Genomic DNA, 20,875 nt, shown 5'->3' with positions numbered 1-20,875 from the left:
AAGAGACCCCAGTCTTAAACCCAGGAGTATCCATCTGATACTAATCTAGATGGAGCAAGAGTCTGACTTGGCAGAAGGTAGATGGCAGACGTCTTTTGTACCTGTGTAGCCTGCTTGGTACACGCCAGCATGTCCTGCAGCTGTGGCCAGTGCAGTTTCTGCTATTTCTATCATATGAGTAAACAGATGGAGGCCGGTCCTGACTGGGATCATCTGAGCACATGCTTGAAATGCCACTCAGAGCATCCTCCAGCTCAGGCTGCTCTCGCTGCTGCGTGTGAACTACTGACATTCTCCTAGCAGGTCAGTATCTGTTGAGCTGCGGATGCAAATCAGCCTATGTGGTGCTGTTACGCGATTATGCCTCTCCCGAGGGATTAGTTTTTATATAATGCTTCATGAGATTCCAGCAGGCGATAACTTCGGTTTGTGCTGCGCAAGTGACACTGGAACCAGAGATAAGATACCCATCAAGACAAGATCTTTGCTTCTGTGTTGGGGCTGCAAGTGCTTTTTCACTCCTTTCCTTTAATCCAGCAATTTCCAATTTCTGGAGGCTTGTTTTGATGTTACCTTTTAGGCATCTCTGTGTGGGTTTGCATTGTAAGTAGCTGTTTTGTACCATGTTTAATTTTCATATTCAAATCCTATTTTTAATGTGTTTGCAAACCACCTGGATGACTTTGGGCTGTGTGCACATGAACGGCTTAAAATGCAGCGAGGTCATTACTTCCCTTCAATTCGGATTAAAGATGGTTTCAGGGGAAACTCATCAAGATGCGTTTTCCCTCCCTAAGAAATGACAGGATAGATATGGATTATAGCTAACTTGGTGTGCGAGCTGCTTTCCGATCTGGTGGTGAGATCCTGGCACAGGATACTGAGCAAACAAGAGCATGTGCACAGCCTTAGTTGACAGGTCATAAGAGCAAATGATTATTTATTGCATCTGTTTGTGGATTACTGCATAAATCAGGCATAGGCAAACTCGGCCCTCCAGATGTTTTGGGACTACAACTCCCATGATCCCTAGCTAACAGGACCAGTGGTCAGGGATGATGGGAACTGTAGTCCCAAAACATCTGGAGGGCTGAGTTTGCCTATGCCTGGCATAAAATCTCTCAAAGTGACTTACGATGATAAAGGTAAACACAATATGCAATTTAAAATACATCGAAAAGTGTGTTATTGGCTGAAAGTGCTCAACCTGCAACAGCATAGAAAGGACCGATGCTACCCTATATCTCGGAAGATGGACACCAATACAGGCTAGGGTAGCATCATAGCATATGGACCCAACTAAAAGCTACACACCTGGGTGAACAAAAGCATCTTTACCTGGCGCCCTAAAGTGCTGGATACAGCAGTCATGCATGGTATGTGGATTGTTTGATCCCTGACCACTGAACAGAGAAGAAAACAAGATAAGGGAGGCTTGTCATACATTTTGGGAAATGATTTACAACGAATTTAAGAAATTTTTAAATGCTCTTTCCCCCCCAAAAACCTGAAGCCTTCCTGCTAGGAATTATGGGTAATGAAATTCCAAAAAAGTTCAGGAGAATCTTTATGTATGCTACAGTTGCTGCCAGAATTTTAATTGCAAAAGGTTGGAAGGGAGAAACTATCCCATCCAAATCAGACTGGCACAATTAAGAGAGTATGCACAATTTGTGAGAATATCAGCAAGGCTACGAGATGTTACAGATGAAAAATTTACCAGATATATAGAGTCTATGTAAAAGAACATTGTCAAAATATCAATCCATTGGCAGGTATCGACTGAGTTTCTGCGTGTGAATAGGACAGTTTTGGAAAAACCAAAAACAAGCTGAATAATAGGGAGAAAATAAAGTCAAGTGCGTATTCAAGGAATCTAACTCGGGAACATAATGGGAAGATCGGAGGTCATGTTAAATTGAAGTATAGAATGAGGTACAAAACAAGCAGCAATCAGGGAATGAATGAATGTTTATCTTTATTTTGTCGTTAAAATCTATTGATTATTTCTGTTTTGCAGTTTTGAAACCAATAAAGCATTAGAGAGAGAGAGAGAGAGAGAGGGTGGGATTGTGTATACAATGCAGGGTGGGGAACCTTTTCTGGTGGAAGGTCCACATTCCCTGCCAGGCAAACTTCCCCAGGGCCACATGCCAGTGGTGGGCGGGGCTGGAGGCAAAAAGTAGGTGGAGCAACAGGCGTGACTTACTTTTGTACCATTGGTTGCATTCCAGCCATGCAAAAGAACCAGAGGTTTGCACACACCCCTTTATCATCCATCCAGGCAAGCAAGAGGCGTCATCATAGTTTCAGAACACATTCCAGCCAGGCAAATCCACTTAAAGTGGGTGTACAGCAGGGCCTGGGGAGAAGCCCATGGGCCAGATACAGAAGCCCAGAGATTCCCAGCCCCCAAATGGGACAGAAAAATAAGGAAGATGAAGCTTGCCACTCCATACCCACCAGTCTGCTGCTGGCTCATTCTGCCTGCTCTTTTTCCACACTTGGGCAGAATCTCAGCTCTCTCTCTCTCTCTCTCTCACACACACACACACCGCTGCATGAGCATGAGTCAGACCCATCTCTCCCTGCAGAGGAAGTGGGGCTTTCCATCTGTAGCTATCCTTGAGCAGATGTTAGATCCAAGGATCTTTGAGCTGAAAATCAAATACAAAAAAGTGAGACCTCCAGGTATAGTGTGATAATAATACTAAAATACTACTACTACTACTACTACTACTACTAATTGTAATGATTTAATTAGGTACTTCGGTTTGGTGCCTGCTGTTTGCTGTCGTCAAAACTTCTTGTTTTACTGTCTGGATCTATTTTCCCCTTCATGTTTAGTTATATCAATAATGTTCTGGTTACATAAAATGAAAGGAGATTCAATCAGCAGGGAAATAGTACAGTGGTACCTCTGGTTATGTACTTAATTCGTTCTGGAGGTCCGTTCTTAACCTGAAACTGCTCTTAACCTGAAGCACCACTTTAGCTAATGGGGCCTCCTGCTGCCGCCGCGCCGCCGGAGCCCGATTTCTGTTCTCATCCTGAAGCAAAGTTCTTAACCTGAGGTACTATTTCTGGGTTAGCAGAGTCTGTAACCTGAAGCGTCTGTAACCTGAAGCGTATGTAACCCGAGGTACCTCTGTAATGGGAAGAGGCAAGTGTTTCTGTAGCATTCTTTGAGACAGGATAGCTCATCCATCTTTGCTGACTATATGGAATATCCTAAGTACTAGAAAAAGGTTCTCCAAAAGTGTCTCTAAACCTGTTTTCCTGCCACGTTCTTCTCTCTTTCTCTCAGGGGCTTTGAAGGGACCATATTTTGGCTGTGATCCCCATGCCAAGGAGCAAAGCTAACTATGAGGGATGCATATTCTCCTTGGTCCATGACTAAATTGATTTGCCTTCCTTGGATAAGCCTGATCTTTCTGGAGGTAAGAGTTTCAAGCCAGCCAGCTCATCATCTTTACTCATGCAGGCCTTGATGTTGGAGGGTACCTTTTGTCTCACGGACAGTGTCTTCCTGCTCAAAGCCAGGTGCTGTGGGCTAGGTTTGGCAGGTCTCCTAACATCATAGAATCATAGAATTGTAGATTTGGAAGGGACCCTAAGGAATATGCAGACATCCCATACGGAGATCGAACCTGCAACCTTGGTGTTATCAGCACCACACTCTAATCAACTGAGCTATCTAGGCTGATAAGCATGGAGGCTGGGTGTTAAAGTCTCATAGTTGCAGAGGATGGCACCTAGTAGGTACAGGTAGATCTTGGCTCTGCTCGTGGTCCTTGGAGGTTGCGGTAAAAAAGCCAAGTTTCTAGTCCTCATTATTGCAAAAATATGAATGAAGACTGTGGGCAGTTTGTTGAGCCTCAGCATCAGGAGGAACATTGGCAGTCATCTCATCCAACCTCCTGCTCAGTGCAGGAATCTGCAAACACAGCAGCCTGAACAGATGGCCAGACGGCTTCTCAATACTCCAGCCAAGAAGAGCTCACGGCCTTCCCAAGGAACTCTGCTCCACTGCTGAACAGCTCTTGCTGTTAGCAGGCTTCTTTTTATACTTAGCCAAAATCTCATTTCGTGCCAATTCCACCCGCTGTCTCTACTCCTGCTCTATATTGAGGAACAGAGAACAAGCTGGTCACATTTGCACCATACACATGATGGAGAGCCAGTGTGGTGTAGTGGTTAAGAGCAGTAGTCTCGTAATCTGGTGAACTGGGTTCGAGTCTCCGCTCCTCTACATGCAGCTGCTGGGTGCATAGTTGTCAACTTTCCCCTTTTCTTGCGAGGAATCCTATTCAGAATAAGGGAATTTCCCTTTAAAAAAGGGAAACGTTGACAGCTTTGGCTGGGTGACCTTGGGCTAGTCACCCTTCTCTGAAGTCTCTCAGCCCCACGCACCTCACAGAGTGTTCGTTGTGGGGGAGGAAGGGAAAGGAGAATGTTAGCTGCTTTGAGACTCCTTCAGGTAGTGATAAAGCGGGGTATCAAATCCAAAACCAAACATATGAAGCACTTTCATACTACTGTAATAGTTATAGTGTCCCCCTCCCTCCCAACGAACATTGGGAGCTGAAGTTTGTTAAGGAGTCTCATAAAAACTTTTAGCATCCTTAACAAACTACAGCTTCCCAGATTCTTTTGGGGGGAAGGCATGTGCTTCAAAAATGCTTTATCCACCTAAAGAAAAAGAATGGATTTTTCGTGGTGAGCAAATGCATTCAAAATTATGGGATGGACAAAAGACTGACAGAAAAATGTGTAATAGGCACGTAAGTCGGGATGAATGCTCAGTGGCATGTAACCTCCACACAAACAAATAAGAAAGAAGGCTCAACAAAGACCAAATGCCATTTAACCTCTGTGTTAGCAAATTAGGATGGATGCACAGCAAACAGGTGATCTCAAGAGTCCCTTAGGTTGTCCCCTTAATTCTGTTCCTGTTATGTACTGAGCTGAATCCTAGAACAATAGGATCCAGAATGCAACAGTCTGATTGGTCCGCAGGAGCCACCCAATCCAGCTGCAGGTGGAAGTGAATCAGCAACCTGATTGGCCTGCAGGAGCAGCCAATCAGGCTCCTGGATGAAGTGAATCAGCAACCTGATTGGCCTGCAGGAGCAGCCCGGAATTAGCCAATCATGCGGGGCCCATTGTGTGAATAATATATATATAGCTAGACGTTTTGGGGAAAGATTCATTCATTGCTACTATGAGCTGAATAAAGAGCATGAAATTCGCACTCGACTCTGAGTATATTTCAGTTCCCTTTCTCTGAGATTTTACCTCTTTCCCTAGAGGTCCGAAGGGGCAAAGGTCTTGCAGTTCCAGACTAAGTACTGGCAACCCTGCTGAGTACCTACCAGAAAACACAGTAGTGTATCTCTCTTGGGAGATGTTCCCAGTTGCAGGGTGGGAACATGCCTCCCTTCCCCTGGATAGAAGGCGTAGATAAGAGGGAAATGGTGCATCGTGCAGGACCACCAAAAAACAACAGTGCAAGAGGTCCAGTGAATGGATTTTGGACTCCTGACCCTCCCTTGCAATGCAGTGTGTCCACCCATGCCAGTAGAGATCACAGTGTGGTAGTGAGTGCACAGTGAAGCTTTCTGAGACTTCTGTCTAATGCAAAACTGCAAGTTTCTAGTCCTCACTGTGTTCAATCAGTAGGTGCAGATGGACTATGGTGGCCCCATGGAGGAGGTGCCATGCTGTCCTGGGCCATTCTCATGCTATCCGCCTAGGAGTAAAGGTGGCCTTTAGCAGTGCCTTTGCCCTAAGTCTCAGCAGAGTGTTTTATTTTTGCAGGGCTGCAGCCCAAAAGTTCTGGAGAAGACATTTGAACAATGGATGAGGTATAAAGATGAGTGCTTGAAGAAGATAGCAAGTGATCCTTACCCTTCAGGTAAGGAGCCGTTTCCTTTGTGGCTGATTTTAAAGTGGCAATTGCGCTAGGAAAAATCTCCATCTCTTTATTTATTTTAGATATTTGCATATTGCTTCTCAGGCAAACCTCACAAAGCAGTTTGCATAAAAATATTAGAGCAATACTTGTTCTTAGATACTCCACCTTCCTCCTACAGAAGCCCAGAGCCTGTGGATAGCTCAATTGGTAGAGCATTAGACTCTTATTCTCATGGTCAAGGGTTCGAGCCTCATGTTGGGAAAAAGATTCCTACGTTGCTAAGGGATTGGACTAGAGAAGAATGGTGCAGAAGAGGAAATCCTGATGAGTGATAGGCTTCTACTATTCCTGCATGTGGTCTGAAGGCAGGAGACAGCTGCCTTGCTGAAGTGAGGTCAATGAGACTGCCTTAAACCCCCTTTGAGCCTTCAGAGGGGCCTCTAAGGATCACAGGGCATCACCACCTTGTATGAAGTCAGACACACTGGTCCATCCTAGTTCAGTATTTGTCTACAGCTCTCCAGGTTTTCAGATAAGAGGACATTCCCTGCTGCATCTGGAGTTGTTGGGGATTGAACCTGGCACCTTCTGCATGCAAGTCAAATGCTCTACCACTGAGCTATGGCTTTATCCCCTTCAAGTTCCATGATGGAAGAAATGCAGTAGAAAATGCAGTAAAAATGGTAAATGGTGAATAAAACAGGGACCCTAAGTGGACTTTACCTGACCACTGCTGGGTGAAAAATGATATTCAAGGTCACAGTTTCTTTGGGGACACCTATTATCTATACCTTATGGACCAGTTTATTAGCCAGTTCTTGGTACAAATATTTTCATACAGTGGTACCTCGGGTTAAGTACTTAATTCGTTCCGGAGGTCCGTACTTAACCTGAAACTGTTCTTAACCTGAAGCACTACTTTAGCTAATGGGGCCTCCTGATGCCGCCGCGCCGCCAGAGCACGATTCCTATTCTCATCCTGAAGCAAAGTTCTTAACCCGAGGTACTATTTCTGGGTTAGCGGAGTCTGTAACCTGAAGCGTATGTAACCTGAAGCGTATGTAACCCGAGGTACCACTGTATCATTTTTGTTGTTGTTGCTAAATATGACATTGGTTCATATCAGGTATACCTTGAGAAGCATTTCCCCTGCACCTGATTGGTTGGGGCCACCTACTTTCTCCCCCTCTCTTTTCTTTCCTCCAATCACAGGTAGGCCTGCCAAAGAGGCTAACTATACAGCCCTGTACATGCCTACTCAGAAGTAAGTCCCTTGGAGTTCAATGGGACCTAATCCCAGGTAAGTGTATAGGATTGCAGCTTAATGTCTTCATTAGCATGGGTGCCACTGAACATACCAAGTCTTACTTCCGAGTAAACATGCATGGAATTGCATAGCATAGCTGCAATTCTATACACACCCTTGCCTAGCAGTGAGGTCCATTGAAATTGGTGGGACTGACTTCTGAGTAGATGTGCTGCAAATTATTTTAACTGGGCACCTGCTATAAAGGTGGCACATCAACTGTCTTCTGCCCTAGCGAGGTTTGTATTTCTCTTCCACCTTCCTGCGCTGTCTCTCTCTCTCCATACCTCCCTCTGTCAGTCAGTTATAACTCCAACCTAATACAGTGGTACCTCGGGTTAAGTACTTAATCTGTTCCCGAGGTCTGTTCTTAACCTGAATCTGTTCTTAACCTGAAGCACCACTTTAGCTAATGGGGCCTCCTGCTGCCGCCGCGCCGCCGGAGCACGATTTCTGTTCTCATCCTGAAGCAAAGTTCTTAACCTGAGGTAATATTTCTGGGTTAGCAGAGTCTGTAACCTGAAGCGTCTGTAACGCGAGGTACCACTGTACTCTAGTCTGCAATGGACAAAAGAGTCTCCAAACATCCCATAGGAATTCCTGGGATGTCAATCCCAGAAGGGGTGCCCATTTTCACTCAAAGCAGTGAAAATGGACAGGATATTTCACCCAAAGCAGTGAAAATGGACAGGATATTTTTATTCTAGCAAAAGAAAGGCACTTACCTAAGTGCAGTGCTCAGGGTGGATTCTTGTTCTCTTAGTATAAGGAATCCAGTGAAACTCCCCCCACCCCCCCGGCACCCCAGTTCCCAGCAGGCACCTTCCTTGCAATGCTAAATGCGAAGTCAAAAGCCCGTTGAAGAACACATGCATCCTTTAAGCACCCTGATTTTGATTACAGCAAGGGTAAGGGTGTGTGTGTATAGGGAAGAGGTCTGGAGATTCTATTTAACTGCTTTTATAGATGTTGCTCCTGCTGGGAAGCTGATTTTTGCAGAGTGAACCAATTTCTATTAAGGCTCTCATCCAAAAGGAGTGGAAGGGGCATACTGAGTTGCCTTCCTGTGAAGAGGGAGATGACTTTACAGGATGGAACCATTCAAACCACCAGCTAAGTATTGTTTAAGAGTGGGGAGAGGGAGTAAATGTATCGAATACTTTACTTCCACCCCCACCCCACCCATTATTTTTTAAGGGGCAGCAATATATAGAATAAAAATGTGCTGATTTCATGTAACGTTAAGAAAGCTACCACACTTTCCTTGCCTCTCTCCTCCCCTTCACATTTTGCAGGGCTATGCGCTTACGATCTGATTTCTGAAAAATGGGTGTGCAAATGCTTTTGCTGAGTTGCGTTAACACTTAATTTGTGGAACTTGCTGCTGTGACAGGTGGGGACTGCCAGGCTGAAATGGCTTTGAAAGAGAGTTAGACAAATCCGCAAACTGGAATAGGTCTATCAGTTGCTGTTAGTTTGGAGACAGTGTGCTGTATACGAACTTCAAACTCGTTCTCCGAATGAGGATTCTTACATAGCCAGAATGGCCCTATCCACACAAGAAGAGGAGGTATCAGGAGGCTCAGGCACTAAGACAAAAAAAATATTTATGGGGGAAAGAATCCTGAATGCTGATGGCCCAGTGAATATTGTTGATGTCGGAGTCAGAGGTGTAGTGGCCATGGGCTGTGTGCAAGGAAGGGGGGGGTGTCAAAGACCTGTTAAGATCTCTGCAGCAGGGTCATTGTCTCTAGAGTCCAGTGGCGTAGCGTGGGTTGTCAGCACCCGGGGCAAGGCAAGTAATTTGCACCCCCTAACCCGTGGATTTGCTGCCCCCTAACCCTAACCCCCAGATGTTGCGCCCGGTGCGGCCGGCCCCCCCTGCACCCCCCACGCTACGCCACTGCTAGAGTCCCAGAGCCACACAAACAGCATGAAAAGGGAGCTTTTTAGCCAATGAGAAGGTGTCTTCTGACACTTTGTGCTGATTGCAGCCAATCCAATTTAAAGGAGGTGAGTCAGTGTCAGAGGATTGGCTCCCAGGGTCACTGTGGAGAAGGCACCAAGGAAGAACACCAAGGAGTCATTCTGCATGCTCCAAATTTAGGCACTTAGGAACACTGAAAAAACACAAGGGGTGCTTTAGCTTCAGGAGAATGATGTACAAGTTGTGTTATGTACAATGGAACTCCATGTTGTCAGTGGAGATTGTGGCTGAGAACTGGTCTAGAAAAGCCTAAGGAGGATCTGACTTGGACAAGGGTCAAACTGGGGTTGTCCCAGGACCAGTTCCCATTTGCTGAGTTAACTCAGAAGTGACAGCCACAGATATACTGAGGATGTGGAAGGCATTTGACATTGTGTTCTGGGATGCTGTGCTGAATATATTGGATCCCCTTCTATGTTTTGCCCTTCCCAACCAGACTTGCTTTCGTCTCTTTCAGGGCTGTTTTGTAACCGGACATTTGACATGTATGCATGCTGGCCAGATGGGAGTCCTGGGACCATTGTCAATGTCTCCTGCCCTTTTTATTTGCCCTGGTATGAGAAAGGTAAGGCTGTTTCTTGGTGGGCTCTTTTGGAGAGTATCTGCAAGGCATTCCAGGGAGCTTGAGGCTTAGATTCACTGTAATTCTTTTACACTCCATCTACCACGTTCTCTGCCATCTCCCCAAAAATGTGTGCAGGTCTCCGTGCTGGGATTTCTCAACTTGTCCTGCAAATCCCTATTTTCTCTTCCTTCTATCCAACTTCTCAAATCCTGTTGAATAGGTCAACTTTGCCTTGTTGACTAAGCCATATTCTTGACTCCTGTTGACTAAGTTTGCACTGTCTTTTACCTCCACAGGACACCAACCAATAAATCAGGGGCCCTCAAGATGTTCTGGTCTATAGCTTTAATCAGTCCAATGTCCATAGTCAGAGATTATAGGAGTTGTGTTCCAGAACGTTTGAATGGCGCAAGGTTGCCTCTTTGTTCTATAAATCAAAGCAGGCATTATTTTGTATCAACTGTAAACCAAGCAGGAAATTGGGAAGAGTCGCTGTCCTTGGTGCTGATGTTTCAGATTAAATCCATTTTGTAGGATCCTGCTGCTGTTGAAAACATTGCTGGGGTTCTCATTTTCACCTTTGTAATGACTAGTTGCAACTTGTCCTGCGTCCTGACATCACTATAATCTGAAGGCAGCCCTGTTTAGGGAAGCTTTTAATATTTGATGAATTATTGTATTTTAATATTTTGCTGGAAGCCGCCTAGAGTGGCTGGGGAAACCCAGCCAGATGGACAGGGTATGAATGAATGAATGAATGAATGAATGATAATAAATAAATAATATTAGTGTTTTGTCCTCCACCCACACCAACAACTGCTAGTGATAATGGAGTAGAGAAACAACCACACTGTCAGTACAAGATAAATTGAACTAGATGTTACAAAATGTGCAAGGGGAGCTCTGACACTGGGTTGTCCTTTTTGACAGTAGCCCTGTGACCTCTGAATATATAAATGACAGTGCCTGACTCACTGTGCTGGGGTGGTTGAAGCCCAGCTCTCCCTCTGGGTCCTACTGCTTGACCCTGTTGTTATGATCCCTTAGAGGATTGGACTCTCCCTTCCTCCCTGCAGTTTTGCTCATGCCTTCAACAAACACATAAAACATAACCGGCTGTGCACAGCCAGTTATGTTTTGTGTGTTTGTTGAATGTATGTTACATAATGTTAGGTTTGATGTTGTTTTGCAGCTTAGCTCATGCCCGCAAGTCTTGCTTTCAGTGGATGTATGTTCTGCACAGTGATGCTAAGCGTTGACATTTCCAAACATGTCAGCCTGACACTGTCTGGCCTTTTTTTACTCGCAGTTAAACATGGTACGGTGAGCCGCAAGTGTGGGCCTGATGGCCACTGGGCGATGCTGAACGGGACAGAGCTCTGGAGGGACCATTCTCAGTGTAAGGAAGAGGTGGATGGCAACACTGGAGAGGTGAGAAGGGGAGCCTGCTGGGATTTGCTGGCCCTCCGCGAAGCTCATAATGACATGTCATTTGCTTCTAAACATGGCAAGCCTGGCTGGCAGTGTTTGAGGGCCTTCCTGCTCGTTCTGCTGAATGGGGCCCGGACCTCTGCCCCAAAGGCCTACCCTGATGGCGCCACTGTCCCTGGCCTCCGATGCTCCCAGTTGCATCTTCCCCAATGGGCTGGATGCGTCCAGAAAAGAGTGGAAATGGGCTGCCTTGGTTTGTCTGATAGGGCCTCCTCTCCTGTACAGGAATCGTCCTACCGCCTGATGGTCAGCTTCAAGGTCCTCTACACCGTGGGCTACTCCCTCTCTCTGCTGGCCCTGGTCTTGGCTCTGCTCATCCTGACAGTCTTCAGGTACTGCATCCTGGCTCAGAGCGAAAGACCCTGTGGGATGGTGATGGACGCCTTTGCCTCTCACTTTCTCTCTCAAGTGTGCAGTCTGTTCTGTACAGGTTCAGGCAGTGTGCAAGGAAGAGAGAGAGAAGAGAAATCCACAGCATTGGGCTGCTATAATTTTGGATAGGCACATGGCGACCCCTTCAACATACACAGGACTGTGTCCAGCAATGTCTGTGATCACAGGAAGCTGCTTTTCTACTGGGTCCATCTAGCCCAGGAGTAGGCAACATAAGGCCTGTGGGCCGGATGTGGCCCAATCGCCTTCTAAATCCGGCCCACAGACAGTCCAGGAATCGGCATGTTTTTACATGAATAGAATGTGTCCTTGTATTTAAAATGCATCTCTGGTTTATTTGTGGGGCATAGGAATTATTTCATTTCCCCCCCAAAAGATCGTCTGGCCCACCACATGGTCTGAGGGATGGGTGGACCGTCCCACAGCTGAAAAAGGTTTCTGACCACTGATCTAGCCTATGACTAAGATATGCAGGAAGCATTTTGCATTGAGACAGACCACTCCATGCAGCTTGATACTGTCAACACCAAGGCATGGGGGAACCTCTGGCCCACGAGCCATATTAGGTTCAACAGGGACCTGCTGGGATTGGATGGGCCAGGGAGTTTCTGATCAGGAGCTTACAAGTCTTGCTTTGGGCAGGGATCTTCTTTGGCAGCCTGGCTTGAGTTGAACCCCTGTATGATCTCCAGCAAGGGAGGGGCCACCACCCCTCTAGGCAATTGGTTCCACTCTTCAGCTGCTCTGACCGTCAATAGGTTTTACACCAGCTTCATTGGAAGGCTTGTGTTTTTAAAGCAATTTATAGAGTGGTGCGGAGCTACTGGGTCACCAGCAAGTGGACAGCATCCCACCTTGCCCACATTGGGTACCCAGTGCAATGTCCTTTTCACCCCCCAGGAAGCTTCGCTGCACCCGGAACTACATCCACGCAAACCTCTTCGCCTCCTTCGGGCTACGGGCCATCTCTGTGATCGTGAAGGATGCACTGCTGGAGCAGATGTGGAGAAGGGAGACGTTCCAGGTGTCTGACTGGGAGGCCTTGCTGAGCCATGAGGCAAGTATGATTCCTGCAGACTGTCGCCTGAACCTAAAGAAACCAGCACTATTGCACTCAATTCCAATGGCAGATTTTGCATCTCCTGAGCAATTTGCTCATTTGGGCTTAACGTTTGATTTGATTGCAGTGGTACCTCAGGTTAAGAACTTAATTCGTTCTGGAGGTCTGTTCTTAACCTGAAACTGTTCTTAACCTGAAGCACTACTTTAGCTAATGGGGCCTCCCGCTGCCGCTACACAATTTCTGTTCTCATCCTGAAGCAAAGTTCTTAACCTGAGGTACTATTTCTGGTTTAGCGGAGTCTGTAACCTGACGTGTCTGTAGCCTGAAACGTCTGTAACCCGAGGTACCACTGTATTTGATTTCTTTTCTCTTTTCCCCCTATATTTTTAATTAACATTTCTGTTTTACATTTTAGAATATTCATTTAAACAACCTTAAAATACCAATAACTCCCCTTCTTCTCTTTCCATGGTTCATTTTGCATAACATAAATCCCTGCATATTTTATATAAACTAAACCATTCAGTATTCCATTACTACATCCATCAAAATTTATTTACACTGTTGAATTTATCTTAACACTGTCCACGTTTTCAAATATACACAATTTCCCTCCATATATTCAATAAACATTTTCCAATCTTCTTTAAACGTACAGTGGTGCCCCGCAAGACGAATGCCTCGCAAGACAGAAAACCTGCTAGACGAAAGGGTTTTCCGTTTTGGAGGTGCTTCGCAAAACGAATTTCCTATGGGCTTGCTTCGCAAGATGAAAATGTCTTGCGAGTTCCTGCGGGGGTTTTTTCCTTTCCCCCCCTTTTTCCCAAGCCGCTAAGCCGCTTAACAGCTGATCCACTAAGCCCGCTAAGCTGCTAATAGCGCTAAGCCGCTAAGCCGCTAATGGGCTTGCTTCGCAAGACGAAAAAAACCGCAAGACGAAGAGACTCGCGGAACGGATTCTTTTCGTCTTGCGAGGCACCACTGTATGTACTTCTTGTTCTCTTATTCTATATGTTAGGTCTGCAAGCTGAGCATATTCCATCAGTTTAAGTTGCCATTCTTGTTTAGTTGGGACTTCGCTCATTTTCCATTTTTGGGTTAACAAAGCACGAGCTGCATTAGTGGCATACATAAATAACCTTTCTTGACACTTGGGAATTTCCACCTGAATTATCCCCAACAAAAAGGACTCTGGGTTTTTCCCCCTAATTCATTTATTAAAAATATCTCTGAGTGGTGTACAAAAAAACTGTAACAGACAACTCAAAACAAAATATTACAAAAAAATGCAGAGTTACATATAAAAATGTTGCATTAATCCAAAGTTGCTAATGTATAAAAATCATAATCAATTCATTTTCCTTCTGATAAACCCTCCTGTTCAGCTTCCAGGTTCCCATGAAGGGTTCAAACAAACTCTCAGCTCACCCACAAAAGTCTCCCAATGAGAAGACTTCTGGAAACAGCACCCTAGTCTCTCACTCTAGACTTGCCTTTTATGGGCTTGGCATGTTGCTTCTACAGGCTACCCAAAGCTGTGTCCCATTCAGCTGTACTCTCCACACCCAGTTCCAGGTACAGCAGGTTTGCTGAGTTTCCCAGGAGGTCCAAAGGATGGGAAGCAGGTCCTCACCTCTGCTCACAGCTCTTTCTTCACCCTCTGTCCTCTCCTCTTCCTCCAGTCAGGGAAGACAGCATGGAGCTCAGCATCTTGGGAACCTTTGCTGAAAACCTCTTCATGTAAAGTGCTTGGGGTGCTGGAAAAAAATAATGAAGCCCCATCTTTTTTAACCGTGCCCCACTTAAGATAGTAGGTGGACAGTGAGGCTGAAACTCCCACCAGCCCTGGACCACAGGGCCATTGGTCAATGATGATGGATATTCTAGTCCAACAACATAGGAAGCCATGTGATACTGAGTCAGACTATTGGTCCATCTAGCTCAGTATTGTGTACACTGACATGCAGCCCTTCTCCAGCACTCTCAGCCAGGGGACCCTCCTAGCCCTTCCTGGAGATGACAGAAATTGAACCTGGACCTTCTGAATGCAAGGCAGATGTTCTGTTGCTGCTGAGTTAAGCCCCTTTCCTTGTTGGCTTTTTAAGTAGGTGCTTTAAATGGTTCTAATTTTTATTGATGTGTCTTTTGAAAACTTAATTTTATTTTTTTAAAAACCAAGCTGTAAACGGGTATAATAATCATTGAAACAAGAGCAGCAAAAATTAAAATGACAAAAATAACTGGAATAACGATGATGATTGAAATGCCAACAATATGTGTATTACTGTATTATTTCCATGTTTTTCATAAGTGCTGGAAAGTGTTCTTACTAGACACTGATTGGCTCTCTTATTCTAGGCTGCGATTGGTTGTCGAGTGGCTCAAGTCGTGATGCAGTACTGTATTCTGGCCAATCATTATTGGTTTCTCGCGGAGGCGGTCTACCTGTACAAGCTTCTGATTGGAGCTGTGTTTTCAGAGAAGAATTACTATACTCTGTACCTGTACTTGGGCTGGGGTAAGGAAGAATTGGGCTGGGAAGCGCTTGCTAATACTGGGGCCAGTGCATACAATACATTGTTAAGCACACTTCATTTTATTTTAAGGAAAAGCCGCCCAGGACCTATAATCTTGCTCAAAGCTAGCATTAGTTGGCTCTCCCTACCATGGGATCTGGCTCCCCCTACTGTTGGGCTCCCTGCCTTTTGCCCTACCAGTCCTACTGGGAACAGTCTACAGTTCTTACCCCCAGCTTCAATCTATCTTCTTTTCATCCATTGTGATTTTTGGGGGGGAGGGGACAATTCCGAATCTTGAGAATTGAACTTAAGCAAAGGACACTATTTTATACACAGTGCTAATTTTGGAACTCCAGCTGCAGCAATTGCATTACCTGGGCAATTTGCCCATTTGGGCTCAACGGCTGAGTCAAGGTAGGGAATAGGAAGCTCAGCATCTTGGCTACTGATGAACCTTTGCTGGGCTGAAGACCCCTTGATGTACAGTGCTTGATTTGGGATGCTGAAGAAGGGATAATAATAATAATAATAATAATAATAATAATAATAATAATTATTATTATTATTATTATTTATACCCCACCCATCTGGCTGGGTTTCCCCAGCCACTCTGGGCAGCTTCCAACAGATTATTAAAGTACAATAGTCTATTAAACATTAAAAGCTTCCCTAAATAGGGTTGCCTTCAGATGTCTTCTAAACGTCTGGTAGTTGTTGTTCACTTTGACATCTGGTGGGAGGGCATTCCACAGGGCAGGTGCCACTACCGAAAAGGCTCTCTGCCTGGTTCCCTGTAACTTGGCTTCTCGCAGAGAGGGAACTGCCAGAAGGCCCTCGGCCCTGGACCTCAGTGTCCGGGCAGAACCATGGGGGTGGAGACAGTGCGTTTTAACCCAGAAATGCAATGGGGTGGACCTAGCTTGCTTCTCGACTTCCAGTGAGTGTTTGGTTTTTTCCAGAGCTTTTGCTGTGTGACTTGCAGGAACCCCCGTGGCTTTTGTGGTGCCGTGGATGGCTGCCAAGTACCTGAAGGAGAATGCAGAGTGAGTGTGGTGGTACTGGGATGGGGAATTTGGGCTGATTGGCACGGGGAGGGATTTTATGTTATACAGTCAAACAGGGGGAAAAAGATGCAATAACTGAACAAGGTGACATGTCTCCCACAGTCTTCTGTGGCTTCTCAGTGGAGCTGACGGAGCAGCCCTGCTTGCCATCTTTCCCACAGAGCTGTTTTCCTGCCTGTTCCATTAGCCCCTCTGGAATGATGCTGATCTCCTCCCTGTTTTGTGCTGCAGGTGCTGGGCATTGAACGAGAACATGAATTACTGGTGGATTATTCGCATCCCTATTTTGCTAGCCTCTGTGGTAAGTGCCTCCCCCTTGTTCCTCTTGCCTAGCTTGAGATGGGGCAAGAGGGGGAGGACAGTGCCTTTCTGGTGGTGGTGGTGGTAAGGAGTCTGGCTGGCTTTTGGTACTCAGGAAGAGCAACACCTTTGCCAGCCGTGTCAAAGCAGTATAGCTTGGCAATATGTTGCGTCTCTCACCCCCCATGCTACACAGGAAGCTGCCTTATACCAAGTCAGACTAGCTCAGTACTGTCTACTCTGACTGGCAGCAACTCTCCCAAGGTTTCAGGCTGGCGTCTCTCCTAGTGATGTCAGGGATTGAACCTGGGACCTTCTGCATGCAAAGCAGATGCTCTACCCCCTGAGCTATGGCTCTTCCCTAAAATCTACAGGGGGGAGAAAGAACATGGCACAGTCTTCCCAGCTGCAATGTCTTATCTTCTTGCTAGCATCTTTTTGTGAGCAAGGGGCTTGTTGCTTCCAAGCTTTGATTAACTCACCACTGTGTCTTCCCAGATCAACCTGCTGATCTTCATGCAGATCCTCAAAGTGATCCTGGCCAAGCTGCGAGCCAATCAGAAGGGCTATGCAGACTACAAACTGCGGTGAGTTTGTCCACCAGGTAAACCCCAAAGAAAAGCCCGAGTCCTGAACTCAGGAACTTAAGTTTCATCTCCTGCTTGGTGTTGTCCCTTCCAGGCTGGCCAAAGCCACCCTCACCCTTGTCCCTCTCTTTGGGATCCATGAAGTAGTCTTCATTTTTGTCACAGACGAGCAAACTACAGGAGTGCTGCGCTACATCAAAGTCTTCTTCACTCTCTTCCTCAACTCCTTTCAGGTGAGTTTGGGAGCACCTGGCTTGGATCACCTGCTTTCTGACATGGTTGCTTACTTGTTTCCTGACCACCCCCACCCTCATTTCCTACTTCCTACTTGCTATTGCAAACTCATGCTTCCTTCTCTCTCTCTCATCTACTGCAGGGATTCCTGGTTGCTGTCTTGTATTGCTTTGCAAATAAGGAGGTAAGCAATGTCCCCACCACCCACCCTGGCTGAGATGATCCAGTCATTCTTGGGCATGCAATCTTATACAGCTCATACTAATCCCTGATCAGTCTTACCTATTGGAGCCTCTGATTGGCAGATGAGGACTTGTTGCTGCTGACATCACCAAGAGATGTCTGGTTGGTGCTGACTGGGCCTTTTTGGTGGTGGTTCCCTGGTTGTGAAATGCCCTCCCTGGTGAGGTGTGCTTGACTCCCATCATTATTAGCTTTCTGGAAGGAATTTGAAAACATTCCTGTTTACCCAAGCATACTTGGTGGCTGAAGAATACTGATTCTGGCAACCCCAAGATCACTGGATGGAAGGATGTTTTGAATCGCAGTTGCTTTTAACTGAAACAGCTTTTAGATGTTTTTAATTGTTACTGTTTTGGGAATATTTTATTCCGTTTTAGAAGGTTTTTGCTTAGTTTCTCAGTTGTATATCTGGCCTGATTCAGGAGGCTGTTCTTATGCTTTCTTTTCATCCAGGTGAAATCCGAAATGAAGAAGAGGTGGCAGCTTTGGAAACTGGATCACCCTGCCCTCTGCTGCACCCAGTAAGAGGAAATTGGGGACGCCAAGAGCTCCTTAAGACAGCGATTGATGCTCTGTCCTATGATGCTGCACCTGGCATTCTCAGATGGCCACAGAGTGCTTAGAGCAATGGTGGTGGTGATGGTCACAGCTTTGTTGGAGGACCACAGGCAACGTTCTGAAAAAGGGGGCAGAGACTATTTCTACCAGTTGGGCAAAACATAGAAATTGACATTGCTGGCTTACAGCACCCAGATGATGATAAACCAGCCATGAAAGGGCATTAGGAAGTGCCAAAGAGCCTGATGGAGGGTGTGCATAACGCTGCAGAAGGAATCCTGAAGCTCCAGGAATTAGAGAGGGATGTGTGCGTGTCTAGCTCTATGGTACAGCATCTGCTTTGAATGGAGAAGGTCCAGGTTCAATCCCCAGGATCTCCAGATAGGGCAGGATGAGACCGCATTGGAAATCTTGGAGAGCCACTGCCCAGCCAGAGTAGGCAATACCAGATGAAGAAATGGTTTGACTTGGGATAAGGGAGCTTCCTGTGTTCCACGTCTCAAAACCAACTCAGGATCCAGCTTTGGTAGGATGGCAGTCCATCCTAGGAGATCACCAAGGGCCTTAATACTGTCCTCTACCACCTGTTCCCATTGTTCAGCATCTGCTATCTACCTTCAAGCTTTTCACAGAGGTATATTCTGTACCAGAGAAAAGAAGTCCTCCTCTCTCAACTATGAAGGCTACAGGCTTCTAGGCCAAGATCAAGATAGCCTTGCAGACACAGGCACTGAGATCCCTCTTCAGTTTTGTTTCTGAAGATGCCAGAGCAAGAAACCCATTGAGGACTCCTTCAGGGGACGTCAGAGCTCTGTAGCCCGGGCATTGGCCAGCCTGACTCAGTGTGGGAACTCTGCAACGCTCTCCTCAGCTATGACTGAGCCCAGTGGTTTGGCTCCAAAGAGGACATTTCTGGGGAGTCAAGAGGATTGTGCTTCGCTCAGCTTCTACGTGAGGTCCCTGTGCTCATTAAAAAGCACAAGCTTCTGATGCATCACTTTGCAAGGCGCACTGTTAACATTGGGAGAACTCAAGAGTACTTTCCCTGTACACCCTGACCTTCTCAGGCTTCATGCAACCAGCGGTGGACGCCCTTTGCATCTCAAACAACTCCTCCTGCCTCTTTTCCCCTTTGGGCAGCTCTGAAGGTTTTCTTTGGCTGCCCGGTGCGTGTGGGACGATGATCATTCTTCATATACCACCATCTATCCATATATGTCACTTTGCAAAGAACAGGTCCATGGCTTCAGGGGGCTGACGTGCAACGCAGATGCAAGGGAACAACACGGGAAAGGGAGAATTTAGAGGCATGGGAAGAATATACATTTATTTCAAGTTGGCTTTGTTACAGGGCAGTGACTGGCGGTGGGAGGGGGAGGAAATGATGACTCTCCTAAGGGAGGTTGCCTGGAAATGCCCCTCTCCCACCAAAGGGAAAAGGCTGAGTCATTTTGGGCAGAGGGGCAAGGTCGAAGGTCACAGGAAGGAATGTGCCAAGAAATAAAGCACATAGAAGTGTAAGGCCATGGAGGGTTTTGAAGAAAAAACTTTGAGGGCATAGGAACATGCTCTGAGAGGAGGGCCTGAATTGTGCCTTATTGAATTGAAGCTACTGCCTCCTCTCTCTGCAGCACTGGCCTTCCTCTCTGGCTGCAAAGAACTTTGAGGGGTGCAGGCGTTACGGTAGCCCCTCCTTCTCCAGGGAAGAATAAGGACTGCTACACACAGCCAATTTACAATGCCGAGCAACTTGCAGAAGTCATTGCTATGGAAAAAACAGCCTGGAAGAAAGCAGGAAGGGGACATCGGGAGGCTGTACGAATTGAGCTACCTTGGAGGCGGCAAAAAAGATGCCTGTTCTGGAACGGGCAGTGCTACGAAACATTTAAGTCAAGTGTCCCTTTAGTTTTATTGCAGGGGGTGGGGGAATGCAGGTGACCCAGCTATTGGCGTTTTTGGAGAATGCTTGCTCTGCAGTAGGAGTAGCAAACCTTTGAGCCTCCAGGTGCTACTAAACTACAACTCCCATCAGCCCCAGTACGCAGGGCAGGGGTGATGGGTGTTGTAGTCCAGCAACTTCTGGAGGACCAAATGAATCCCATCTGTTCTGCGCCTGCTAAGACTAAGTAGGCCACTTCTTTTAAATGTAACACTCAAGGGGAAGGATAGTTTCACACAGACAACAGTTCTGCACATGTTTCAAAACAGTGCCAATTATTTCTGGCAAAAGGGATGCCCCTTGGGGCAAGGAGAAGGAAGCACAGCGGAGAAGAGCTGGGTGACTTGGACGTCAGGGTTGCATCAAAGAAGACACAGGCAGGTTCATCTTGCTGTGACCTAATCCTTGCACAGCTGCAGCGGAAGATTTGAAGGATTACAGGTCTGGAGGCTCAAAGGGATTCTAAAGCACAGCTATTCCCCACCACAAGTTTAGCATCTTCTAGAACTTGTTGCAGAACTTTCATTTTCTCGGCAGGTTCTTCCTTTCTTGGAGGTAAAGGGTACACGATGCACAGCAACTGTTAAGTAAGATGGAATGCAGGACTCCCATCCAACACCAGTCCCTTCATTGCAGGCTTCTGTAAACAGAGTTTTTCAAGCTAATAAAACTTGGAACGCCTTCTTCATTACTGAGATACATTCATGCT

General features: G+C 46.3%; 2 protein-coding genes across 6 annotated transcripts in view; one reads left to right on the top strand and one right to left on the bottom strand.

Moving 5' to 3' along the window:
• The first annotated feature begins 218 nt into the window (after positions 1-218).
• On the top strand, positions 219-20,854 carry LOC310664084 (glucagon receptor-like). Of its 5 annotated transcripts, XM_083412635.1 has the most exons (14): positions 219-303; positions 3,308-3,440; positions 5,821-5,917; positions 9,668-9,775; positions 11,085-11,206; positions 11,492-11,598; positions 12,560-12,716; positions 15,081-15,240; positions 16,224-16,284; positions 16,537-16,606; positions 17,104-17,192; positions 17,287-17,425; positions 17,569-17,610; positions 18,123-20,854. In XM_083412635.1, the coding sequence occupies exons 2-14, from the start codon at positions 3,366-3,368 to the stop codon at positions 18,192-18,194; spliced, it is 1,299 nt and encodes a 432-aa protein (XP_083268761.1). In that variant the 5' UTR covers positions 219-303; positions 3,308-3,365; the 3' UTR covers positions 18,195-20,854. The 5 variants fall into 5 exon arrangements, 4 of the variants coding, with proteins under 4 accessions (XP_083268761.1, XP_083268759.1, XP_083268762.1 ...); XM_083412633.1 differs by having other exon boundaries at positions 11,085-11,598; XM_083412634.1 differs by lacking the exons at positions 219-303; positions 3,308-3,440 and adding an exon at positions 7,130-7,217 and having other exon boundaries at positions 5,853-5,917; positions 11,085-11,598.
• The window catches only part of ANKS3 (ankyrin repeat and sterile alpha motif domain containing 3), a 28,588-nt gene continuing 21,448 nt past the window's right edge, over positions 13,736-20,875 (bottom strand). The window contains exon 17 of the mRNA XM_083412631.1: positions 13,736-14,479. The gene's annotated coding sequence lies outside the window, so the exon portion shown is untranslated. The remainder of the gene's footprint in view (positions 14,480-20,875) is intronic.

This window comes from Podarcis tiliguerta (genome assembly GCF_965153285.1).
Source record: "Podarcis tiliguerta genome assembly, chromosome: 14".
NCBI lineage: Eukaryota > Metazoa > Chordata > Lepidosauria > Squamata > Lacertidae > Podarcis > Podarcis tiliguerta.
This window is presented reverse-complemented; position numbering and strand designations above follow the sequence as displayed.

Bases quoted from the DNA above. Each gene is read 5' to 3' on its own strand.
- LOC310664084 (XM_083412633.1), top strand. From the start codon at position 3,366: ATGAGGGATGCATATTCTCCTTGGTCCATGACTAAATTGATTTGCCTT. The intron at 5,918-9,667 runs GTAAGGAGCCGT...CGTCTCTTTCAG, and splicing joins AAGTGATCCTTACCCTTCAG to GGCTGTTTTGTAACCGGACA. The intron at 12,717-15,080 runs GCAAGTATGATT...CTCTTATTCTAG, and splicing joins AGGCCTTGCTGAGCCATGAG to GCTGCGATTGGTTGTCGAGT.